The sequence below is a fragment of the Quercus suber genome, unplaced genomic scaffold (assembly GCF_002906115.3).
Source record: "Quercus suber isolate HL8 unplaced genomic scaffold, Cork oak 2.0 scaffold_308, whole genome shotgun sequence".
NCBI classification, from domain to species: Eukaryota; Viridiplantae; Streptophyta; class Magnoliopsida; order Fagales; family Fagaceae; genus Quercus; species Quercus suber.
The window spans coordinates 716,596-742,577 of record NW_027069764.1 but is presented as its reverse complement, the minus strand read 5'-3'; the positions used below and the strand labels follow the sequence as shown (position 1 = coordinate 742,577).

Genomic DNA, 25,982 nt, shown 5'->3' with positions numbered 1-25,982 from the left:
AAGTGTATTCCTAGTAGATTCTCTATTGTTTTTAGTATCTCAAACAAATAATACAAATTCGCTCCACTTTTTAAATATTTCACTTTATACTCGACAATCACAATTTGTCACTTTTTTTTTACTCTCCTTATAAAATATAGCCAAAATCTAAAAAGAGAAAAATAATAATAATCAAACATATATCATATCATGATTACTAAAACATAAATTGGAACACACAAAATGTGATAAAGAATTTGTATTCCTCAAACACATATGCTATTTTTATTGTTTCCTCAAATTTCTATTCCACTTCATTCCTCTAAAAAAATGTTGGTAGAAGCACATGTACTCGTGGGCAAACAATAAATGATTCAAAAGCTTAGGCCTATGAATATGGGCCTAATTATATTATATTAATTCATCAACTTCAACTCGCAAGTATAAACTTAACAATCTTTTTCTCACATGTCAGTCACAGCCTATCCGTTGGTTTCGAGACCTCTCCTTGAGCGATGAGCTAGTCTTACTAACTCACCCTAGCCAGTGAGGTTTTTTTTTTTTTTTTTTTTTTTCCTTCACTAGTTATTTTATGGGTTTTTCACATGCCATCCATGGGAGCCCCATGTGTCCACCTCCATGGGAATCACATGTAATGTCATTCTTCTTCAATCTAGGCTTTGGTAATACTACTTTTGTAGGCTCCAAGTGCGTGCACCATTTCCCTGCTTCAACTGCGAAAGGTACCTTAATAACCTTGCCATATTACTGCACATCACCATGGATAGCACCTATTGAGAAGATAACAACTTAGGGAGACTCCAATTGAGATTTAATATAACTTATAAAGAAATGCTATATTCACAATATTTCATTATAAATCCTAAGTAACAAGTTGTTACTTGTTGTTATTAGTGAGCCAAAAAAAAAAAAAAAACAATTGTAGTAATGAATTCAAATTAAAAACTCATAATAGTTTGTCATTTAAAATTTGTTGTAAAAATGTTGTGTACGTATTACTTTTCTAACATATAATAATATCAATTCACTCAAAACAAAAGCCCAACCTATAGGATTTGACCCAATTATATTTTATTAATTATTTATAATTTCCTTCATATAGAACTATTCATGTATCAACCCAACATGACAAAACAGACTCAACCTTATGTCTGTTTGTCCCTAATTTTTTTTCATTTATCTTTAGCTTATTTTACCCAAGTGTAATATTTTAAAATTTCTTTTTTTCAAAGTAAAATAATTTCATAAAAAAAAAAGAAAAAAAAAAAGAATTCGCAAAACGTCAAATAAGTTTATGCCAAAAACTCTCTCACATGAAAAACCTAACCCGACAGGTCACCACCACTAGTTATTTTTAGAAAATGTACTTGGATTAATTGCTTAGAGGCACCTCACAGGAGCTCAATCATTTCGCGAGGACACTATCAGGAAGCTTCCGATACAATTCACGAACCACTAGCACAATATACATGAGTCCCAATTTTTTTCGTAACCATAGTTTAGGGAAATAGTTCAGCTATACCCTTGGATTCCTTTCATAGTTTTAGTATGGGTGAGTTTTTGTTTTTTATGAATTAATATGTGAGGTTATCCAACTGAATATTTTCTTTTTGAGGTAGACATTTCTAAAGTCAAAATAGGTTTTTACAGATAAAAGCCTCAAATCTTTTCAAAAATTGAGATAAAAAATGACTCTAAACAAACAATCTAGTCTTTTTGTGAAGTAAATTTTTTAGTTTCACGTTCATTATTAGAGCATTCCCAATTGCATTTTGCATTACCTTGTAGCAAAAAAAAAAAACACTAAAACAGACTGTAGCAAACAATAGATATTAGTATATTCACTAATCACTACAGCAAACTTGACTTCTTTCAACCCACCTTTTTCAAGGGTTAACTAAAAAGTGCCGAAACCATCACTAAAAATTGGGGTGGGAGGATAAGTTTGATTAGCTCTATTCCGATGGTCATTAAAACCCTCGAAATAAACCTATACAACCCTCGGAATATTCTATTAAAATTAGGCGGGCTAGTGTCTACGCTCCAGCGCTATTTGTAGCTCCAAATTTAAACATTTTTCAACGCATCCTATCACAACCTTTGAAAAAAGATATCTCAAAATTTCCATCCCTTGAAATAAAGTCCAAAATTAAAATAGAAAAGGGAAAGCTCATTTTTTTTCACGCTCCACAATCAGAAAATTCTCTCAAAATCGATTTGAGCTCATCTCAGAAGACTCAAAGATCGGAGCTCATCTCATCTCCGACGGGTTGATTTACGGTGGTCAGCTATCTCATCTCCGACGAAAAGCGAGCGGTTGATAGACTGAGCACTCTTCGCCACCCCATTTTCCGATTAGAGGTCTGTCTTTCTTTGTTTGTTTCCCGAGAAATTATGGAAATTACATAGCAGAACTATCCAAACAAATTTTGGTATTCTCTCTCGTTTTCTCTCTCTCTCTCCATCGGTAGATATTTCTCTTCCTCACCATTGGTATAATTTGGGGGCTATAGGATTTGGATTACATTTCCTTTGGAATCTGAAGTATGGGTTGGATCTAAGAGGCTTGAACATATTATATTGAAGAAATGCTTAAAAAGGAGTTTCTAAGTGTTAATGGTGTGGTATAACAATAGTATCATTTTAAGTATGGGTTGGATCTATGAGGGTTTCTGGTGGTGCTATGTTTGTTTTCCTGTATTTAATCTAAGAGTTTGAAGCTGATTTTGAAAATTCTATGTGTCTGTTAATTATTGAAAATCAGCTATCATATAGGTTTCCCCAATGGATATATTGATTATACCAGTGCAGTGCGAGTCTTTGTGTCTCTCAAGCTATTTAAGCTAAAATCAATGCAATTTGATTAACCATTTTTATTGGTTTTTTTTTGTTATGGAGTATAAGTTAGAGTTTTTTGACTTCCCTAATTTTGAAAGGACTGGACTATGTGATATCAAGAAGTTGCTACAATTTTATAATTTATACATTTGAAACTTGTGTTAAAGAGTACTCTTCTCTGTAGGAAATTTGGAGTATACACAAAAGCTTTTGTAGCTGGACTTCCAAAAATCATTAACAATGTCATATCTAGCTCATCTCCTAGTGTAATCTATGATTAAATCACAAAACAATCTTCATTTGTTTGTCACACATGATTCAGATCATAGACAAAGCCTTTTAGATTTTAATCATTTTGCCAACAGATTAACTTATACAATATGGATAGATTATTTATAGTAGGTGATGAAGATCAATCTCAAAGAGAAAATCCCATCAGGAAGGTCAAGGATTTAGCTGAGGAACAAAATGAGCATAACCTCTACGCATTTACTCCCAAAGGAAAGTGAGGAAGATAATTCCTCCCAAAATATCATATGTGGTATACTTTTCTCTTTACTTCTGATTTGTTTTGTTTGATTGTTGAATCCATAGTTATTGCTGCTTCTCATTTAAATAAGGTGTTTGGTAGCTCTGTTTTATTGTAGGAAATAAAAATGATATTTTTTGGGTTATTCTTATGTGATACTATTGCGGCTGGTATTGAAGCTCGTGATGGTTTTCTTAGCTGATCCAAATGATATCTTCTTGACAGATGGAGCAAGCCCGGCTGTAAATTTTGACTTCACTTTCTTTTTGTTTCTATAACTGCCAGTATTTTCCATTTCCAATTGATACATTTATAACAGATTGTGTTTCTCTCTTACCAGGTCCATATGATGATGCAATTACTGATAAGATCAGAAAATGATGAAATTTTTTGTCCCATTCCTCATCACCCTTTATACTCTGCTCCAATTGATCTCCATGGTGGCACACTGGTATGCTTCTAATTTGTAGCACTTTATTCAGAAGCTCAAGATTGGTTGTATTCAACTACTATGTGAAAAGACTTTTTTTTTTCAGCATAGATTTAACACTGACCTGACTTGGTAACTTGGAAGTTGGAAGATGGAAATTTGATTTATTCTTTTTTGGAATTTTCATTCAATCTTGAAGTATGGTCATTTCAGGCTCCTTACTATCTCAATGAGGTAACAGGATAGGGATTGGAAGTCTCTTCACTTAAGAAGCAATTGGAGGCTGCCAAGTCCCAAGGCATCATACATATGAAAGGATTGATGTGGAGGGATCTTTCTATACTGAATGGTTCAAGCTTGCCAAACAGTGTAAGATAAGTTTTGGAGGTATCATGCAAATTACTCATGAAGAAACTGACCATGAGAATAATCCATGATATTCATCAAATATCATTTTCCATAAGGGTTTGCATCTAGCTAAAACAATATCTAGCCCGCTCACACCTTCCGTCCTGCATCATATCATGTGTATACCCCTGGAATGTCATAAATTTAGATCTTTTCAGTTGGTTTCATACTTGTCAAAATGGATCCACATTTATATCCTAGGGGTTTTTTTTTCTAATGTAATCTATTGGTTCATAGCTCAATATGCTACATTCATTCCACAAAATCTAGGATATTGTACAAAAGAGTGCCTTTTCTGGCACCTTGTGATTCTTAGTCTGCACCCTACGGGTAAAATAAAATATGTAACATTCTCTGCTTATGATAATACTCCACATTGTTTGAGATATCCATGTAGTTGACAAATAAATTGAGAATGTATTTTGAGGAAAGTAAAGTAAACTGCAAGTCTGCTTTTGTCTGCTGAACTTTTGAATGTATCCTGCTTCATGTTCGGCTGCATATTCCATATCCATACATAATGTTTTTGAGTGCCTGGAATGAGCAACATTTCATTTTTAAGTGTTTACAGAAATGTTGCGTGCTTGTTTGTCAATGTTTTTAAACTGTAAATTATTTCCCAGAGGAATGATATATTAGTCATATTATCTATATCTAAAAACGCTGATCCAAATGATATATTAGTCAGCTGATCCAAATGATATTAACTCACACATACAAAGAGGAGGTCCAATCAAGTTTTAGGCATGTCTTGTTGGGATTTATTTTTAGACATGTCTCTAGGGTTGGTGCTACTATCTAAAAACGCTTATTTTTTGTGACAGCTGTATATTTGGTGGCTCAATATGCACGCTATGATATCAGAAAAATGGAAGTAGTAAGTATTGTTTGTTTTTTCCCTCTTTTCATTACAGGTCTGCAATGAAGCCAATAAGATTATTGGCCTTTCTTGGATTGTTTTCTCATTTGTTCCCTCTTTGTTTATATACTGTTGATCCTTGTTTCTTTCCTTAACTATATATCCTCATTTCTTTCATATATTTGCATTGGAATTCCTTGTTAACAGTTTAAGGACAGTCATGGTGCATATTGATCCACTTAGCAAGTTCTCTGCCAGAAAACCTTAATGCATTATAATTACTGTATGGTACTAATTATAACTTAAAAACTTCTATGCCATCAAACTCTGGTTCTTGTATCTGTATAAATTGTGCTTCTGCGATTGATATCTATAGATTAGACAGTAGTTTTCATTTGACAATAAATTGTGAGAATGTGAGGAGCCAGCATGTACAACTTTTGTAGGCACTATGCCTTTTCCACCTCATGTGTCTTAATATCAGGCTGACTTTCATGGAAACCTTTCTTGTAGAAGGGAAAATATCAGAGTCACATTAGTTAAACATTTGGCATGAAACAATTCTGCTTTATAAGGAAATCATGCAAATTACTCGTGAAGAAACTGACCATGAGAATTTGAAACAAAGGAGCGTTCTACATGTAGGACATTTGTATTCCACAAAGCTTGTGAAGAAAAATGAATTTATACCCTGTTTATTCTTCATTGTATTCTTTCTTGATGGCAGTGACAAACTCTTGATGAAATATTTAGTGTAAGTAACCTAAATTAATTCTCCATATTGATGTGAGAACCCTTAATTTAGGGGCCTTGTTGGGCGTGTAATCTGGAACTTCCTCTCAGTTATTGATATCAACAGTGACACAGCACTTTCAGTACAGTGGTAGTTTATGGACCTTAATTTCATCAATCAAGGTATAAAACTTGATTGGACCTCCTCTTTGTATGTGTGAGTTAATATGGACGTTAATTTCATCAATCAATAGTAGCCTGCATATGAAAAAAACCATTACATATATGTTTCTTGTTAAAATGGTGTGGATAGGTTCATCAGGTGAATGTAATCTTTGTTTGGATAATGGATGGTTTTGGGGCTTTGCTGTCTTGACTGTATCACTAGAGCATTATGTTTCTTGTTTGCATCCTTGAATCAAGAATGTTTGGTTGGATTTTATTTTAAGAAGCAAGGTGCCACAAGTATGTGCTTTTATGGTTCTTGTCCCTCTCAGGTTTCCAAATGCACTTGGGGCTTTTATGTATCCAATTTATGGTCATGGGGAACTACCACAAGCTTTTTGCCGTCATGCTGCTGTCAAAGGTTGCATTCATGTAAGTTCTAGTCAAGGGATTCACAGTTTAGTTTTCTAAGAGCATCATCATTTGATAATTCCTTACCATTTTTACATCCTGCTGAATACTTGTTAATGTCTTGTGCATTTTTATATGAGGAAATAGGTATGTGCATGTTCATACTTGTCTAATCTTATTTCAAATATACTTAACTGTTTGTATTATGCATTTTATAAGAGAGAACTTGACCTATTTGCATGTTGCCTTTAAGAATTGGGAGTGAGTCAATTATTTGCTTTGATTTGGATTGAAATTGTGTGGCTAATAATTGAAAAAACTGGAAACAAATTTCATAGGAAGGGATGAAACCCAAGAATAGTTAGAAAGGAAAACTTCATTTTTTTTCAACGTTGAATAAGATTTTTATTGATAAATACCATATAGATAATGTTGGCATTACATCTTGGGTTAGGATATTTACCTAGTTGTAGAGATTTCATTATTGAACTTACATCTTCTTGTTCTTGTCAATGTGGACTTCATTGTATGACAGTTTTTCAATCAAACACCTCAACCATTTAACAAGTGCATAATTAATTGGTTTGTCTATTTCCTTCCAGTTCTTAATGCAAGGGAAAGTTCGTGGCTATGCATCAGTCTTTGAGAAGTACCGGGAGAAGGCAAAATTCTTTATGTAAGACCCTTTAAACATTAGTACATCAGGTTGTTTTGCATTGAAATAGAATAATATTAAGATTAAGATTTAGTAACTTGGAAAGCTAATTGAATTTTGTTTTGATATTTGTGTTTTGGTATAATATAGATTTTTTTAATATGTGGTTCTTTACACTTTATGTGCATGCGGTGAGTTTTTATTTAAATTTTTTTTTAAGAGAAAAACCTTATTTTGAGGGTTGGGAGACCCTCAAAAAAAGGTTATTGTTCTTTTATCCCTGACAAAATTTTCAAAGGTTGCCAATCTTTGATAAAGGTAAAACATTTGTGTCGAGGGTCATGTATGAAGGCCATATAAATTTTCATTTCGAGGGAATTTGTTTCAAAGGTCATTAAGGGTTAGTTAAACCCTCAAAATAATATTTTGAGGGCTTTTAATACATTTTTCAAGGATTTTGACTCTCGAAAAAAAATCAACTTTGTTGTAGTGATTACTACACTAAAATGCAAATATACATATTATGGTTTAGCAAATGTAAAATTATTTTTCTTATTTGATTCTCTTGTCTTTCTCTCTTCACTTGACCGATTTGTGTTTTGTTTATAAAAGATTATATAAAAAATCATTTTATATTATTATAATCGAATGGGTTGTAAAATAGAGAATGAGATGAGTTGTATATTGTTAAAGTGATGGTATAAAATAAATAAAGTGAATTTTAGAGGTGTAAAATGTTTTTTTCATGGAAATGCTCTTACAATATATTCTACACATGTTTTGCCTCCAATCCCCAGCTCTCAAAATACTAGCCTCACCCTGAATATAAGCAGAGAAAATATAAATAAGCATTTTATTGTAAATTAAGAACCATAGAGAAGGTCATATTCACCCTTTAAAATATAAAATAAAATATCAATTTGGGATGTTTACTGTTGTCTTTTTCTTACAACAATAGCATTAGCACTCACATTTTGTTGATCCCAGCCCAAAAAAGTTATTGAGCTCTGCATCTGTGTCATGTTAACGTAAATGGACATGTGGTCCTGTTTAGAGATTATTTCTTTTCCTTTTCTGAGGTAGATCAAAGAGGCCTTCTACTAACCTCACTAATTTTTTTCTTTTAAATTATTTATTACTTCTATCTTCATTATTGAGTGCAAAAAACAAAATATCAATTGGGCTTAAAAAAAAAAGACTTTGTTACTTATATAAGTTCTATACTCATTTTGAGTGCAAAAATCAATATATCAATTTGGGCTTTTACTTTAAACTCTAATTAAAAATTTGTCTCAATCTGTTAAGGCACAATAGGATTAGAGGACACATTGCTTCACTTGAGAATATCTCATTCCTTTCTAGACCTTATGGACCATGTCTATTAGCAGACAACTATCTCTTAGCCCAACAACCAATATGTTCAACACACCACATGCTAATGCAACGACGAGTCTGAAGCTCCTTAACATGTAGTAGGAGTGCACGTAAGTATATGCATATGTATTCTCATAGAGATTACCAAATACCAATCCATATGAAATGAGGTACGTACCTTGGACACTGAATATCATACTTGTCACTATTTAGGATAACAATTTTTCGTGTGCAAAAACAAATCTAAGAAAGTGACTCTGCGAGAAGAGAATTGTAATATGAGAAAAGCAAGAGGGTCAACCTATTTCAAATATACAACATTAATTCCGACAATGAAAAGCTTTATTGCACTCATAATCTTTGTTGTTGTCTTTGCTAAATATTGTGTAATATTCTAGTTTAGATTGATGATTTAACTATATTATTTTTTTAGCCTTATTGACCAATGTTGTACTTCAATTTTAAATCAATAAATTTTTCTTTCTTTTAATAACAGAAAAAATATTGAGTCCAAATCCATATAACCAACTTTAGATGCAAATGAAGGCTTCCGCATTCTCTAGCAAAAGACATGATTAATACTAAAAAAGAATTATTTCCATTGCTAAAAATTAATTCAAAAGCAACCACTATAATAAGAATGCTCAAAAGATCGTGTGTCATTAATGAGATATTATAAAACCAACCGTTCCCTTTCTACCGAGAGAAATCATCCAACAAAAATCTATTACCTTTAAAAAAAATAATTGAATTGAAGTTTCATTCTTTTAAAATAAGTTGGGTTTGGATCTAATTTTTTGCTTCACGTTAAATTAGGCTTACGGGTTTGGGTTCAACTTTTTTAGGCCTACCTACTAGTACATTTTATAGTTACATTTAGAACAGCTAAATGTTATAATAGAGCCAAAAGCTTGTAACTTAATTGGTGTGTGCCTCTTAATGTTTTCAAGATATTTAGAGTTCAAATCATTCCTCTCTATTATAACTATCGAATCATTTTAAAAAATTATATATATATATATATGTGTATGTATGTATATAAAGTTACAATTGAAAGAAATAGAAAAATAGAAAATAGAAAATATTTTGTCTTTTTTGCTAGGTAAAATGAGTATATAAGACAACTCGTGTCTGGAAGTCTCTACTCTCTATTTGTGTATGATCATCTTAACAAGAAATCAATAACAATACATAATTAATCGTTAATTTGAGGATTTGAGTATCACACCGACCCACCACTAACGCTAACATTGTCAACATAACTTTGATAATAAAGAGTTATCATCAGAAGCAGGTGTCATAGATTAAAATATTTACAAAAAAAAAAAAAAAAAAAAAATCATCAGCTAATGTTAATCCCCTGCCATGAATATCACGAGCTCCACAGGTTGTTAGGGTGTTGTTTCCAATTTATCAAATAGTTTGCTCTTTTCCTTTTTGACAATAATCATGATAAATTAGTTCGTTTAAACATTTTTTTTTTTTGGTAAAAAATTAGTTAATTTGGTCATTTTATCCAAATACGTTAACAAATGAAATCATTTCTTTTGTTTTTATTTTTAAAATAGAATTCGTCAAACAAAAAGATTTATCAAATAGCACAACTCATAAATGTTTTCAATTATATTTGTTTATATTAAAAAATTGATAGATAAACCATAGATACTAACTCTGAAAAAAATTAAACCGTCAGGACTAATTTCACAATTCACAAAATTTGGTTGCAATTGTGCTTGTCCACCGTCATTCACTGTGTCCCTTGGCAATTGGCATCGAGATTCGAGACCCCTGGACAGCTCAACTTAACCAATCCAAAGATGTCTTGTTCTCGGAAGCGAAACTCTTTTGGTACTTGTGGAGTTGGTTTTGTCGGGTGTTGTGGTGGTGGTCAAGTCTAAATCATGTCTTCTTTGTTGAGCTCTATAGGCAGTGTTTGATGTTGTGGTGGTGCAGGAGGAGTTATGTTTCGAGTGATATAGTTGAGAGACAGAGATAGAGTTGGGGTTCTGTTTTACCTAGGTAAAATAAATGTGTTGACTAGGTAAATTGCACATAACATAAGATACATGTTCGCTTCATAAACCCAGTTTGGAAGAGTTCTATCAAATTGCATTGCAACTAAATTTTGGCCTTTAACAATTGAAAATGAAGTAAAAGTGAAGGGTCTAAAAATTTAATCTTTCTAAATCTATACCAATTTACAATTTCCTTTTTCTTTTCTTTTTTTCAATCCTCTTATGGGTTGCGGGAATAGAATTACTTCTTTTAATCCTTTTTTATATTTTGGTTGTTTTTCTTCATAAAGGAATATATTATAAACACATCGATATGTTCAAAATTTCCTACCCTGTCATCCAACAGCTATGCAACGTTTGAGTAGCTAATCAAAATACATTACATCTCTCTCTCTCTCTCTCTCTCTCACAAACTTCAATCAATAACATAAATTCTTTAAGATCCCTCTTTAAATATTATGTAACATCTTTTTTTCCTTAAGAATAAATTAAAAAAATCTCAAAGGGAGTATTTTGTTGAAACGCAAGGAATATTTGATTTTGAACTCAGACAAAAAAAACCTCAAAATTATGGATATATGTATTAGCTTCTTGTTGGAGCATTTTAATATTAATTAATTAAAAAGAATGTGCCACTTGAACAAGTCAGTTTTTAGTGATCAATTAGTTGGCATCTCTTCACTTGAACCAGTCAATTTCTAGTGATTAGACATAAAAAAAACCTCAAAATTACGAATATATCTATTAGCTTCTGTGGGGATAAGAATCCAAATTTGTATGTTGGGCCTTGGGCCTTATTCGAGAATGTGGATATGTCCGAGGAGGAATATATGATTGGAAGAGGCCCTAAAGTTGAGAATCATGGAAGAAAAGAATGGAGGCATATAGTCCAAGGAGTAGTTCCCTCTCGGGTACAAGGAATATCGGTCAAACACGCATTTGGGTAATTTAGGTGACTTTCCAGGAAGTTCTAATGATGATCCAGATGAATCTCAAGTACGTACAAAGGTGATAAGAACACAAAAATATTTAAAAGAAAAACTGCTACCATCGCATTAAATAATTTAAATATACTGCAGCAACTTTTTTGGCCGCATTTATGTGGAGAAGACCCCTGAACAGTGCAGTCTCAGCTACCACCATTCGCAGAGAGCTAAAAAAGATGTTTGATGGGACATGTACTCAAGTGAAGGCTTAGATGATTAACAAGTGTACGATCAAGAAAGTCTAGAGGAAACTATACAATGTAAAAGAACTTCCATAAGAATGGGGACGGAAAAAAGAAGAGAGAGAGAGAGAGAGAGGAGAAAGGCAATTATTGTTGAATTAAGAATTGTATTAACCTTAAGAACTAATAGATTACTTCATAATCTATCTCCTTGGACGATTATTGTATTGAAGTTTACATGTGTTCATGCTAGTTCTTCTTTTGAAATCTTTATTAAACGTTTTTCAATCCACCACAAGCCCAGCTCTTTCACCCACTCTCTACAAATTCATTGTACTGGGCTCATTGGGCTCATATCCCATATCTTTTGGGCTTGGGCTATGAATTGTGACCTTACAACTTCTTTTTGGAACATTTTAATATTAATTAATTAAAATGGACGTGCTTCACTTGAATGAGTCAGTTTTTAGTGATCAACTAGTTGACATCTCCTGATATTTTCAAGACATGTATAAGTTTCAAATCCTTCCTCTTTCATTTTAATTTTCAAATAATAAGCAACAAAAAAAAATCCTACAATTTAGCAATCAAAGAATCAAAATGAGGAATATTAAAAGTGTCAACTAAAAACTTATAATTTATATATTGTCAAGAACTTTATAGTTCAATTAGTTATCACTTTCTAAAATTTCTAATAGAAACCAAGGTTCATACCCCTACTCTAACTATTAAATTATCATATAAATAAATCATATACTTATAGCAAGTCACATTCAAGGACGAGAATTCTAAAATCTAACTTCCAAGCTAAAAATAAAATCTTCTCTTACCTCCCATAGTTATTTATTTATTTATTTTTATGAAACCCATAGTTCTTTATTAATACATGTTGAATGTCCAATGTTCACGGAGAAAACCAACAATACAATGACCTAAATGATCTCTAATGAGACCGTCACCCTAGGATGGTCCTGGTCCACTCCTAAAATTCCTTCGAAATTATTATGAATTTTCAACTTAACACTTTCAATATAAGGGTGGTGACCATAAAATCCAGAGACCGACCTAGATGGGGGCCCAAGGTTCAAATACCATCATCTACTCTCTTTTTTCATCCTCGGGATATATAGTGTGCGTTTGGGAAGCGTTTCCTCTCTACGTTTGTGCGTTTTGCTGAAAAAATGTGAGTCTCATGGCATTATTCACGGACTCACAAAAGTCATCCAAACACAAATTTCAAAATAAATTTGGGTCTCACAGCACTATTCACACATTTAAAAATTATTTTGTTATAGTGTTTTCAGCGTTAAGTTTTCAGTTTTTAACAAATAAGCGATATCTAAATACACCTGTAAACAAAATTAAAAAAAAAAAAAAAAAAAAGATGTAAAATGAATAATATCAATATAAATTTACATGGTTACCGTAGCGACAATTTATTTTTACTCAATTTTACGTAAACTAATGTGGGTAAATTTTGGACTTAATTGGCTAAATATTGTAACAACTGCAAAATGTTATAAAATTTTCACAATCCCAAGTATAAAGATTTAAAAAAATATTATGACTCAATATTTTATTATTTAAGATTTTTGAACAAAAAAGCTCTAAAAAAGAAAAAGAATAAAAAATATAAGAATGAAATGATGCGTTGCAAATTGAGAAGCCTAAAAACTTACTTTGCTCCTCATAACCAAATACATTTCCTTATTTTAGAGAGACAAAGAGAGATCTCAGCAAAAAAGAGAGACATAGAGAAGTAGAAAACTCCAAAGTCATGGTGACCACTGACCACTCTAGTCCCCCCTCTCGCATGAATGGTGGGTCTCACCATGAATTGAATTAGTGAGACTTACTATTTATGTGAAATGAGGGAGTACGCATTTATAGTACTCCAGGAATACACAATAATTTTCCGTTTGGTTGGAGGGGAAGAAAAAGTTTTCTTCCCAATTTGGAGAGAAAACGTGAGAGAAAGGTGGGAAAGAAGTGGGTTTGATGTGAAATTACACATCTACCCTCCACTTATTTATTAATTTAATATGTTGGTCCTCCTTCTCTCTCTCTTTTTTTTGGTGAAAATGTTACTGCTACTACCTGCTACACTATTCCCCACCTACCCCCCCGGGGCCCACTTTTTTTCTTTCTTTCTTTCTTTAGGTATGGTAGTGCACAAATTTTGTCCCTTTTTATTTTTTATATCATATACAACTTTTTTTTTTTGCATTTGATATGTTTTAATAGTTGGGTTAGTTTGTGGTAATAAAAAAAAAATTAATTTTTATAAACTATTTTTAAAAATTGTTTTTGTGTATTAGGGCCACGTGAGTAAATTTATACAAGCTACATTTTTTATTCTCTCATTTTTTTTTTTACTCAATCAAATAAAAGAGTTTTCTACCTCTTTACTTTTTCACTCCCTCGACCAAACACACGAAGAGAAAACTAAATTTTTTCTATCCACTCACTTTTCCACTCCCTCCTTATTTTCTATCCTTTCAACTAAACGAATCCTTAAGGTATTGGGTGAGTACCTCTCCACTTCACCACTGCAATTTTGAAGAAATTCCTATATAATCCTAAAGGAGGCAAAGAAATTGCATTGTGAATCTAGTCTTCCCAAGTTTCTAAGTGCAACGTTATTTCAATGTTTGTCTTCTAGGGACACTTATGCCTTGTTTAAGTCATACCCCAAACGGAATATAGTTGTTCAATCTAAGCCTTAACTACCTTCCCATACTCATCTCTTTTTTTGAGAGATAATTACAACATGCTGTTAAACTCGTAACTCGAACCTTTTTCCCCCCTAAACCCCCAAGCATTTTGTACAAGGAGAGGTACCAATTCAGTGACAAGGCCTTTGGCTTCCCATACTCATCTCTACTAAACGCATTTGAAGTGCAGTTGTTCGTGTTCACATTACACTTCAACTAACTTGCATAAAGGTACTTTTATTTATGTAATGTTAACTAACCAATAGTTTAAGCATATCTTATAAGACTGACAACTAAGTGGAAAGTATAAGTTTAATGCTTGTTTCTAGAAAATAAAGGTCTTTTACATACATAATTATTTATATTCACGTAAAATTAAAAATAAATATAACTCAATTAACATTCTAAATATTTTGACCCCGTAGCTCGAACCTTTTTTTTCCCCTAAATTTCCAAACACTTTGTACATGGAAAGGTACTAATTCAGCTACAAGGCCTTTGGCTTCCCATACTCATCTCTACTAAATGCATTTGAAGTGCAATTGTTTGTGTTCACATTACACTTCAACTAACTTGCATAAAGGTACTTTTATTTATGTAATGTTGACTAACCAATAGTTTAAGCATATCTTATAAGACTAATAACTAACTTGCATAAAGGTACTTTTATTTATGTAATGTTGACTAACCAATAGTTTAAGCATATCTTATAAGACTGATAACTAAGTCGAAAGTATTAGTTTAATTTTTGTTTCTAGAAAATAAAGGTCTTTTACATACATAATTATATATATTCACGTAAAATTAAAAATAAATATAACTCAATTAACATTCAAAATATTTTGGTTCATACTTCAGTCCTTTTTAAATGAAATTTTTGTTTAATTCATATCGAGAGATTATTGTATACAAATGTGAGTGAAAGTCCCGTACGGAGGAAAAATAAATAACTTGAGAAATTAGAACAATAAAGCTAGAGTCACAACACAAATTTACAAAAGAATTCACAACAACATCCAATTTGTCTATCACCGCATATTTGTCCCTCACAAATTTTAATTTAGGGCCCGTTTGAATGCAGCTGAAAACTGAAAACTGAAAACTGAAAACACTGTAGCAAAATAATTTTTAAATGTGTGAATAATATCGTAGAACCCATTTTTAATGAAAACGTTGCTGAAAAGTGAAAATTGTGGGTCCGTGAATAGTGCACATATGCACTGTTCATTGACAAAAGTCAACAGTACAGCTACTGTTCATTAAACAGTATCCGCACAGTAATTATAAACAGTGCATTCACAGTTGAAAAAGTCTTTTTATACGGCTGAAAGCAAAAAAAAAAAAAAAAAAAAAAAAAAAAAAAAAAAAAAAACGCAAATGCAAATTGTAAACGGGCTGCCCAAACGATCTCTTAATTTGGATAAATTCCACTAACTACTCCAGAGGTTAGGGGTAATGCCAAGCAGGCCTACTTCTCAAGACTAACCAATTTGGTCTCAGAGTACCACTTGAACTCTAAACAGACTTAACAGACGTTATTTTTTAACTCTCCATTCTCTTTCTTCTCCTCTCTGACCCATACTTTTCTTCTCTCTTTTTAGCTGTGCCAAAGGTACCGAGCCAGTGCCGAGTTCGGTTCTTTGGAAGCTGAATCTCAGCGACGCATTTGCCCCAATGTCGCTGCCTGACCCCTCTGTAAAGCTTCGTTGGTTTTGGAGGGGAACCTGCTTGCTTCATTGGGATAGGTTTGGGACTCAAAAAGCTGAGGGTATTTGAAGAACAAGAACCATGTTGTGGCTGTTGATTTTGTGGGTAAAAGTGTTGGTGTTGGTGGTGATTTTGGGTTTGGATCTGGTGGATCTGAGATGGGGTTAGTTGGTTTAGCCCAATCGAACCCGGTTGCTCGAAACCTATAACGTTTTGAGTCAAGAACCCGTCTGAAAACATGTGGATCATCGAGGTGGAGCAACCATTTGGGTATGAAGAAGAGGGCTGGGTTTGGGTTGGGACTGAAGGAGAGAAAGAAAGATTGTTGTAAGAAGAAGAAGAAGAGAGAGAAGGTGTTGAAGAAGAAGAAAGAAATGGAGATCGGGTTTCACCGTTTCAGAGGGAGAGCTTGTTGTCGGTGTTGAGGAAGTACTTTTCATAAAAGGTTCAAGTGCTTCCATTAGCTCACCCCCAAAGGGTACTGATGATTGAAGAGGTCTGCTACTGTAGTAATCCATCGTAGCTGCCATGCCTTCAAAACACTCAGAATATTTAATTAGACCAAACAAAGATAAAATAAGACCAACCTGGTTCTTATCAAAATTAAAGAACAGGTTTTTGGTTTCAAACACAAAACAGAAAATCAAAGTCAAAATAGAAACGTCTGAGATATAGAGTGAGAAGAGTGAAGAGAAGTTTGGGTCAGAGAGAAGAAGAGAGAGAATGGAGAGTTAAAAAATAACGTCTGTTAAGTCTGTTTAGAGGTACTTGGGACTAAATTGGTTAGTTTTGAGAAGTTGTGGACCTACTTGGCATTAATCCAAACCTTAGGACCTTAGGGGTAGCTAATGAAATTTACCCATTTAATTTTAATGATTATGTGTAAGGGGGTAAATAAATAGGGAAATTACAATGCTAATCCCTAAAGTTTACTTGCTGAGCACTTTTGGTTTCTAAAGTTTCAAGCGAGTATTATTAGTCCCTGAAGTTTTAAATATAAGTGTTATTAGTCTCTCTATTAACTTCAATTACTTTGTTTGTCTATGTATCTAATGGAACAATAATGTGGCATGTTTTAAATGATGTGGCAACTTATTTGTTATTAAAAAATTATACATCGTATTATAAACATAGAACTGAGTAAACCCAAATAATATGAGTCTTCAACACATCAAACACTCTAGTAGGATCTCTCACTATGCATGAACACTTATTTTACATGTAGATACATATATTCGTTGAACCTGAAACTTTGTATTCTTTGGTTTCATTAATTCATTGGGTCAGAAATGGAAGTGATCATTGTATTGAGTATTTGCAGTTAACCATTTGATCAAATACATATTGAAATTATTATACTGTGAGCATTTAAGTTGAGGGTCTAAGGATTTTTCAGTGTTCAATTTGAGAGATGGGTATTTTTTTTTTCTTGAGAGATATCTGCTTGGTTGTGTATAGATGCAATTATGTAGATATCTCCAGCCCTAGTTACAATCTCTCTCTCTCTCTCTCTCCATAAACATATTCCTTGGTCTTGTTTGGATTCCTAGAAAAAGGAGGAAAAGATAAAAAAAATCTAGGAACTTTGAATTTGGAGAAAGACATGGGTTTGATGTGTTGAAGTCTTGAAGACCCACATTATTTGGGTTTACCCAATTCTGATGTGTTTAATATAATATATAATTTTTTAATAATAAATAGGTTGCCACGTCATTTAAATATGCCACATCAATGTTCCGTTAGACGGAAGTTAACAAATTGACTAATAGCACTCATATTTAAAATTTCAGAGACAAAAAACGCGTACTTAAAACTTTAGGGACTAAAAGCGCTCAGTAGACAAACTCTAAGGACCAACAATGTAGTTCCTCCTAAATAAATTAAGTATTTTTGTGAGTTGTGATCTTAACTTCACCCAAGATAGAACATAATTGGGTCTATATTTATAGACTTATATTTTGGGTTAAGTGGCGTTAAACATGTTATATAGTAAAATCCCCCTTGGAATTTCTTCAAAATATTATTGATTGGTTGGATGTCTATTTGTCTAGTAATTATGATTAGATCCATAATTATTTAGAAAACGTCAATTAGGATTTTTTTTTTTTTTTTTTTTGGTTAAAAGGAATATTAACATTATCAAGCCAAAATTACAGGAGTATTGGCAGTACGCCTTAACATGTACAGACCCTGAGCATCAACATTCAAAATAGTACATATTTCATCAGAGTCAAGATTATCTAATATAACAAGATCAAAAGAGGAAGAACATCCTTCCTTTGCAAGCTTATCTGCCACTCTGTTAGCTTCTCTGTAAACGTGGTTGACTTTAAACTGCTGGAAACGATTAAGGAGAAGCCTGCAGTCATTTAGGAGGGGAGAAAAAGTTTTGTTAGCTTTATTATTTGAAAGTACAAGTTGCACAATAATTTTTGCATCAAGCTCCACAGCAAGATGAGTTATTCCTAGCTGGTCTGCAAGTATGAGACAATCTCTGAGAGCCCAAAATTCAGCTATAATACTAGTTGCAATCCCAACTCTTCTTTTATAACCTTTAACCCAATTGCCATTACAGTTGCGGATAACACCTCCACCTCCCGCATTGCCCGGATTTCCTAAGGACGCTCCATCTGAATTTAATTTAAACCACCCCTCCTCTAGTTTGTGCCAACAAACCAGGTTGTTTGAATGAGGCTTTGGAATGCGCACTTTACCCACACAAAAGTGAAATTCCATAGCTTGTTGAATGCAGGTTTTGTGTAGGCAAGAGTTCAGAGGGGTGTTTTCAAATACCACCCAATTCCTGTGTTTCATGATTTAACTAATAGTCCTTTAAAATCGTTATACTAAAATTCACGTTAGAATTGTAGATTTGTGACCCATCCATCTGTCAGACATGTATATTTTGTAGTTCACCATACAGATCCGTGAGCATTTTCTAAATCATTGGAATATTTGGATAATGGCTCTAAGAAGAAATTGTTGGTTTTTATTTTTTTATTTAACTAATGAAAAGAAATTGCCATTTACGTATCTCTCAAACTACACAAACCATATTGGCGAGTCAACGGGTAATATTTATTATTGCTTGGTTTTATTTATTTATTTAAATAATGAAAAGAAATTGCCATTCACTTATCTCACAAACTACATAAACCAATTGGCAAGTCAACGGGTAATATTTATTATAGCCTTTTCGCATTAGTGACATACAAATAATCCGAAAAAGGTATGTATACAAATTATTAGAATTATAATATAATATGACTGGAATTCAAATCGAAAGCATTAGAAAAAAGTCGTCAATCCCCTAAACACTTTATTGTTTTTGCTAAAACCTTAAACTCTTTATTGCAGTATATATACATTTATTTATAGGATGTTCTCGATGAAATTTATATGTAAATTAAAAGAGCAGTTTTTATTTCACACAAACTGTTGCACACAAAGTACATACGTTTGCTTTTCTGTATTGAGCTTATGACTTAAAAATCACAACTTCAAGTCATGAGTTCACTACGAAAAAAGTGAATGCGTGTTCTTTGTATATAACAATGTGTGCAGCCTTGTTACTACCAAAATAAAAATTTGTAAATAAAACTTAGAAGTCTTACACAACCGTAGGGACTGAACTAGTGACCATTAGCAGTTTCTCCGAGCAGTACTTCTCCTTAGTCTTGAGTGGACTGTCTTCTTATATCTTCAATCAACGCTGACAAGTTCGATTGAGAAGATCCTCCTTTTTCCATTGCCCTTCTTGCCATATCTCCAAGTTCTCTTGCTTTCTTTCTTCTCTTTTCACCTTCTTCTCCCACATCCATCAACATAACTATGGCCTTCTCAACCTCATCTTTCTTCACCAACACCCCAACTCTCTCTTCATCCCCCCATCTCACAGGGATATCCACACCTACCCGAATTCCAATCCTCAAAACTTCAACAACTAGCTTTTCATTAAAGAATTGCTCGGCAAACAGAGGCCAAGTTATCATTGGCAACCCAGAACACATGCTCTCTATTATTGAGTTCCAACCACAGTGTGTTAGGAACCCTCCTATTGCTGGATGGGATAGAATAAATACTTGTGGAGCCCATCCCCTGATTAAGAGTCCCCTCCCTTTGATCCTTTCTTCAAAATTTTCCTTCAACAACCACTCCTCTAACTCTGGTCCTGTTTTGACTACCCAAATGAATGGCTGATTTGATGCTTCTAGAGCCAACCCAAGCTCAATTAGTTGCGAAGGAACAAGGCGGCATAAACTACCTAGACAAGCATAAATAACTGACCTTGGTTTCATCGAGTTAAGCCATTCCAAGCATTGATGCGCGTCAATTGGAGCTTTGTTGCCTCTCTCAAACTTGTCCAAATTCTCCTTGTTACATAAAGAAACTGGCCCAACGCACCACACCTTCTTGTTAATAGCTTTTCTGTACAACTCAACGCGCTCATTCTCTAACTCATCGAAACTGTTTACTACAACCCCGTAAGCTGTTAATTCAGCCTCTTGTATCTTGTCTCGGAAATCATCAATATCGGGAAGTGTAACAAATGTTCCTGGCAGCTGGGCTTTTGTTATTTCAATTCTTTGGGGCAGTCCTGGAATCACAAAAGGTTCTGAGTCAGAAGTGACCGATTGATGAGCATTGTAGTATTTGATATTATGCGAGCTTAGAAGTGAGAAACAGCCCATCCCATGAAAAACAAGCCTTGGAATGTTGAACTTTTGAGCTGTTTTTGACGTCCAAAACAGGCTCTTGTCAGATATAATGCAAGTTGGAGGGGGATTTTGTTTCTCGAGGTGTTTTTCTAGTGGTTCTTGTAGCAAGCTAAGAGCTTTGTAGAATTTTCTTAGTAAGTCTGGTGAAGGTAGGATATCAAGATTCTCATACCCAACAGGAAGTCCCACTTCTTGGCATGAGAACTCGATTTGTACAAGGCGAAGTGGGAGTCCAGACTCTTTTGCTCGATGAACAATTGTGTCAAATCTTGAGGCGTTGTTAGGGGTTGTGACCAAGCTAACAATAACGCCACGCTCTGCAAAGAGCCTGGCCATGTCTATCATGGGAATCATATGGCCTTGTGCCATGAGTGGTATCAAGACAAAGTGAGGTTGGCTAGTTTGGGAGGCCATTGCTGAAGAATAGGTTGGTTACTGACAATGTTAATGGTTGCAAGCTTAAGCGGATCGAGATGAATTTTATAAGGGTTGCTGGGGCATGTGACTCTCTTATTCTGTGAGCTTGACTTTGAATGGTACTCTAATTTGGTAATGTGGGTAAACAAATGGCAACAATAATAGGAGAAAAATAGTATACAAAATCCCATAAAAATAAAAATAAAAATAGTATACAAAATCCTGGGTGATTTCTCCGAAAAACACGATTATTTGGGGTTTTGAGTGTGACGTTTAAATATTTTTTAAAACTTTCTTATATGTGAAATTTTAATTATATGGTAATATTTATCTTTAAGAATTATGTGTTACACTCAAAACATTGTGTGGTAATATGGACATTATATCATCGCATGAGTAATCAATGAGTATTTGTTGTTTTTTTCTTTCTCAAAAAAAAAAAATGAGTATTTGTTTTTCAGGAATGTTTAATAATTGAGAAATGTTAACGAATGCTTTAAGGGTATTAGTTTAAGAATTATTTTTAAAAACATTTATGGGAAAATAATAAAGTAATTAATTTTTTAATTATCAAAAAAAAAATTCTTAACAGTTTTTTTATATTTTCCGTGTAAATGGTGTTGAAAATTTTCTTAATATAATTTATTAACAATTACTCTAAAAGTACTCATGATTTCGTGAACATGACTTTTAATAATTTAAACATGAAACAAAATTAGAAACAAGTCTAATGTTACATTCAAAAGTTTAGGTAATTCTGTGTTTTACCTGAAATCAATCTAGGGTTGATGTATTTTCCTCAAGTTTGAGTGGTTAAATTCAACGTAGCAATTGGGTTGATTGAGTCAAATTGCGTGTAAAACGAGGCAATGATTTGTTATCATCAGGTCAAACTTTTTTTTTTTTTTTTCATAGATAGGGAATCTCGTCTAGGCTTTGATCCATTATACACGTTCTCATTACTAGCCTGTCAAATATAATGATATTATTATTTAAAATTCTGTTGCAATCATAATTTTTGTGTCACAACTTATATTATATGGCAGAATATAAACGATTGTTTACCATTTTTTTTTCCTTTATCATTTATAGTCTATGACATCAAGATTGTAACACAAAAATTGTGTTTATATCAGTATTTAAAATTGTGTTTATATTATATTCTCTCTATTTAAGTCATGACGGTCGAGCCTTTTTTTTTTTTTCTGTCCACTTTTAATAGGAACTGCAAATTCATTAAATTGAATGAGGCCCGCCCAACATAAATCTAAGGTTTCATTTTCATACTGGCATTAAATATGTCGACAGCCGACATTTTTTTTTTAAATTTTTTAATTTTTTTATGAGAGACAGTCGACATGTTACCCACTCCAGTTGCTAAATTCGACTTTCTTGTCCCCACCAATGTGTATGGAACACGGGGTATCTGGAAAAAAACACAAGCTATACAAATTGGTGACTGAAGCTTAATTCTTATTCAATTTGTCTGTTCTTACACTTACAGGGAGAAACAAGGGGACGAAGTGAATTTATTGGTAATAGTTACAGCCGCGCGCCTGTAACTAACTCCACTAATCTCAACGAACTCCACTAATCTGGGAGCTAACCAATTAGAAATAGATGCGTGTACAGTAATAGACGTAGAAAGTAGGTAATTTTAGGACTATACCTTGTAGTATGTACATTTATCCCTAATTTACAAATTATGTATCAAAATGTCACTGTTTTGAAATTATTTAGCAAAATGCATCTGTTTTTGAAACTTGATTTTAACAAAATTGAATTACAAGAAAACTCGACATTAATAATGTTTAGTTCTATGCATATTTTGTCACTTAATTTTTTTTTTTTGAAAATTTAAGTGAAACTTGACATTACAAATATCGAGTTCCACTTAAAAATATTCATATAACTCGATTGTGAGGATATCGAGTTTTACACATAACTCGATTTTGTTAAAATCGAATTTAAAAAATAGGGATATTTTACTAAATAATTTTAAAACAGTGACATTTTGTTGCATAGTTTGTAAATTAGGGACAAATGCCCATTTTTCCCCTATGCCTTGACTACACAATTTTCCACAATTATCGGCAAATTGTAACTGTATCTTACTTTTGCACAAACCCACTTCTTTTTTCAACAAGTCACAGTTTGCTACATCACACTTGTGGCAAAGTTGTAGCATAAAAATGTGTAGTCCTAGGATTTTTTTTTTTTTTTTTTTAAGTGCACAGAGAGGAGAGAATGAGATGGATAGAGTTTTTCACTTGGGCCTACCATTTTTTTTCCCAAAATAGGGAGAAAAGATAAGAGAAAATGTCATTAAGAAGAATAGTACAAAACTATCCCACTTTTCATTCTTTTACTTTCAATAATAAGAGTATAAGAGTAATTTACTATTTATTCTTCAACTCTTCCATCCACTCTACTAAACAAACATGATAGAAAACACATATTTTGATATTTTCTATGCTTTTACTTTTCTATCATTTCAACAGTTTTTATACTCCCACTTTTTCATCCCTCCAACCAAACATAGCCAAGATAATATTTATCATGCTAAGAGTTTTATAACTTAATTGGTTAGCACTTTTTTCATATTTTTAACAAAGACCGTCAGGTTTCATTTTCAAATCCCCCGCCCTATATAAAAAGAAAGGAAAAAAATGATAATGTTTGTCTAATTGTAGCTATACACTTAGCTAACACTTGTTCATATATTCCTTGCACACTATCCTTTTAGACCTTCACTAATTGGTTAGCTCTTATTAGTTCATATAACGTTACATTATCCTCTTTAAACGTGTTTACATAGTTTTTTTTTTTTTTTTTTAATAAAAATATAATATTTCAAAACTATAACCACAAATAGTTATAATTCTTTGTTTCAACATAAAATATTTTTTGAATCGATGACATAATTATAGCTTATATAAAAACTCATTTTTTATGCAAAATTTTAAATACAAAAACTTGCAATTTAAACATTTAATCAATGACATAATTATTGATTTTAAATCATTTTGAAATTTTGTAAGCATGTATCGTTAAGAAGAAATTTAATCCTACTCATGTAGAAAAATATTAAGTGGTGTACTATAGTTTAAAGTTACATCAAATATAGCTTGAATCCAGTTCATATAAAATAGACGATAAAAAGGAAAAACTACCTTCAAAATAATTCTTATATTTATAGAACTTTCTGTAGACTTCTTGCCTACCTTCCCTTGACAAAAACTATGGTAATATACATAGGATTTTACTAACGTGTGCTATTATGGTATATATTAGTAAATCATTTTAAGAAATTTTTTTATAAAAAAATTAAAAAAAAAAAGATTAATTAACAGATTTGACAATTTTTTTAATTCTCAATAAAAACTTTCTAAAAATAGATAATTAATGTATGTGGACATACATTAACCGAACCCATATACATATTAGCATCAACTTTGTTGGCAGTCAAATCAGGTTGTTCAGTTTGGTCATGCTCATGGGTTGAAGTGAACGGCCTGTGTTTGTCAATTCCCTCTCCTAGTTCTAGCTTTCTAGGGCTCTCACGTCTCTCGTTTCAAAAGTGGAGAATAAAATATATTTATTTTAGAAACATCTAGCATGAAATTACCTAAAGATAGGAAATTTGGACCTAAACCTAGTTATTTCAGACTTATGAGAGGGAAATTTCTATCTGCTTTACTTGGTCCTAGTTTTTTTGATGAACTACTACTTGGTCCTAGTTGAACTACGACAATAACGTCTAGAATAATATTAAAAAAGGGTTTGATTCTAAAAACAATTTTGGGCAGTACCAGGTCTACATGGGAATCGTCTGCGATTCCTGTACAGCTTCCGACAAAGTATAATATATTTTACAAAACAAGCAAAAGTCAAGAAAAACAAATCCTTAGATAGAGAGGACTGAGGAGCCATAAGTTTTGTTTGAATTACCAAATTAAATCTTGGAATTAATTTTCTTTTATGTGGAATTAGATGACCATTCATTGAATAATCTTATGACGGAGCTCCTGCTCAATAATTGCATGATTTCCATAGGTCTGAAGTTTAATATATTTTTAGGGAGGCAAATCAGCTCATTGATGCACTTTTTTTGCACTTGTTAAGTCAAGAGCCAATCAATCTAATAATTATATGTATTTTAATAATCCACCAATTATAGTAGAGAACCTACCGATTTTTTTTATAAAACCGAACTCTTTTATAATAGATTTATTTGTTGGGCTCCCCCAATAACTAAAAAGTGTATTATGCCTGAATCTAACTGAGGTTCATTGTGGTGGAGGAACTAGATCAATTAATTTATATTTGAGTTATCATATTAATATTACCCAATAAAAAAATTATGATACTAATTCACTAATCAACACAAAGTCTTCTCTTAAAATAAAATAAAACACAAAGTCAAAACACTTAGGGCATGTTTGGATTAGCCTGTTTTCATCACACAAATTGAGTTCTCATCACTCAAACTGAGAATTGTGTGGGACCCACTGAGAACTGGAGTGTTTGGCTTGATTTTCTCTCCCTGTTTTCATCACTCAAACTCAGTTTGGGTTAAGTATCAGTGATGAAAACTGGAAACAGGGATTTGCTGTTTTCTGTTTCTCAAACTCCAACTCAGTGGCAATTTTCGTAAAATGGAAGACCTCGTGGAGCCCATAGCTGGTGTATTGTCATGTCAACTTGATATTACCGTTGCAAATTCGCCCATTTCTCTTTCTCAACACCACCACACCAAACCCAGCGTCAATCCACACCACCGAAATGAAAGGTGAGAGGAAGAGTGGAAGATTTTTTTTGTTAACAAAGCTGCGGGTAGCA

At 32.8% G+C, this 25,982-nt stretch overlaps 1 protein-coding gene, 1 long non-coding RNA gene and 1 pseudogene across 10 annotated transcripts; 1 reads left to right on the top strand and 2 right to left on the bottom strand.

The window, feature by feature from the left end:
• The first annotated feature begins 1,944 nt into the window (after positions 1-1,944).
• Positions 1,945-7,189, top strand: LOC111984942 (uncharacterized). 9 transcript variants are annotated; one of them, XR_010632698.1, is made up of 8 exons: positions 1,949-2,361; positions 3,227-3,609; positions 3,708-3,818; positions 4,011-4,166; positions 5,030-5,082; positions 5,870-5,979; positions 6,294-6,393; positions 6,975-7,189. It is a non-coding gene; the product is annotated as an uncharacterized LOC111984942 (long non-coding RNA). The 9 variants fall into 9 exon arrangements; XR_010632692.1 differs by lacking the exon at positions 5,870-5,979 and having other exon boundaries at positions 1,955-2,361; positions 3,227-3,379; positions 3,470-3,609; XR_010632696.1 differs by lacking the exon at positions 5,870-5,979 and having other exon boundaries at positions 1,956-2,361; positions 3,227-3,379; positions 3,547-3,609.
• Positions 7,190-15,840: 8,651 nt separating this feature from the next.
• On the bottom strand, positions 15,841-16,577 carry LOC111984962 (ethylene-responsive transcription factor RAP2-4-like; annotated as a pseudogene).
• A 1,558-nt stretch (positions 16,578-18,135) lies between these two features.
• Positions 18,136-21,211, bottom strand: LOC111984941 (UDP-glycosyltransferase 73D1). The gene is made up of 2 exons (XM_065782625.1): positions 19,620-21,211; positions 18,136-18,364 (listed from the first exon to the last, which is right to left on the bottom strand). Exon 1 carries the CDS (start codon positions 21,135-21,137, stop codon positions 19,677-19,679), a length of 1,461 nt encoding a protein of 486 aa, XP_065638697.1. The 5' UTR covers positions 21,138-21,211; the 3' UTR covers positions 18,136-18,364; positions 19,620-19,676.
• Between the last annotated feature and the right edge of the window lie 4,771 nt (positions 21,212-25,982).

Bases quoted from the DNA above. Each gene is read 5' to 3' on its own strand.
- LOC111984941 (XM_065782625.1), bottom strand. From the start codon at position 21,137: ATGGCCTCCCAAACTAGCCAACCTCACTTTGTCTTGATACCACTCATG.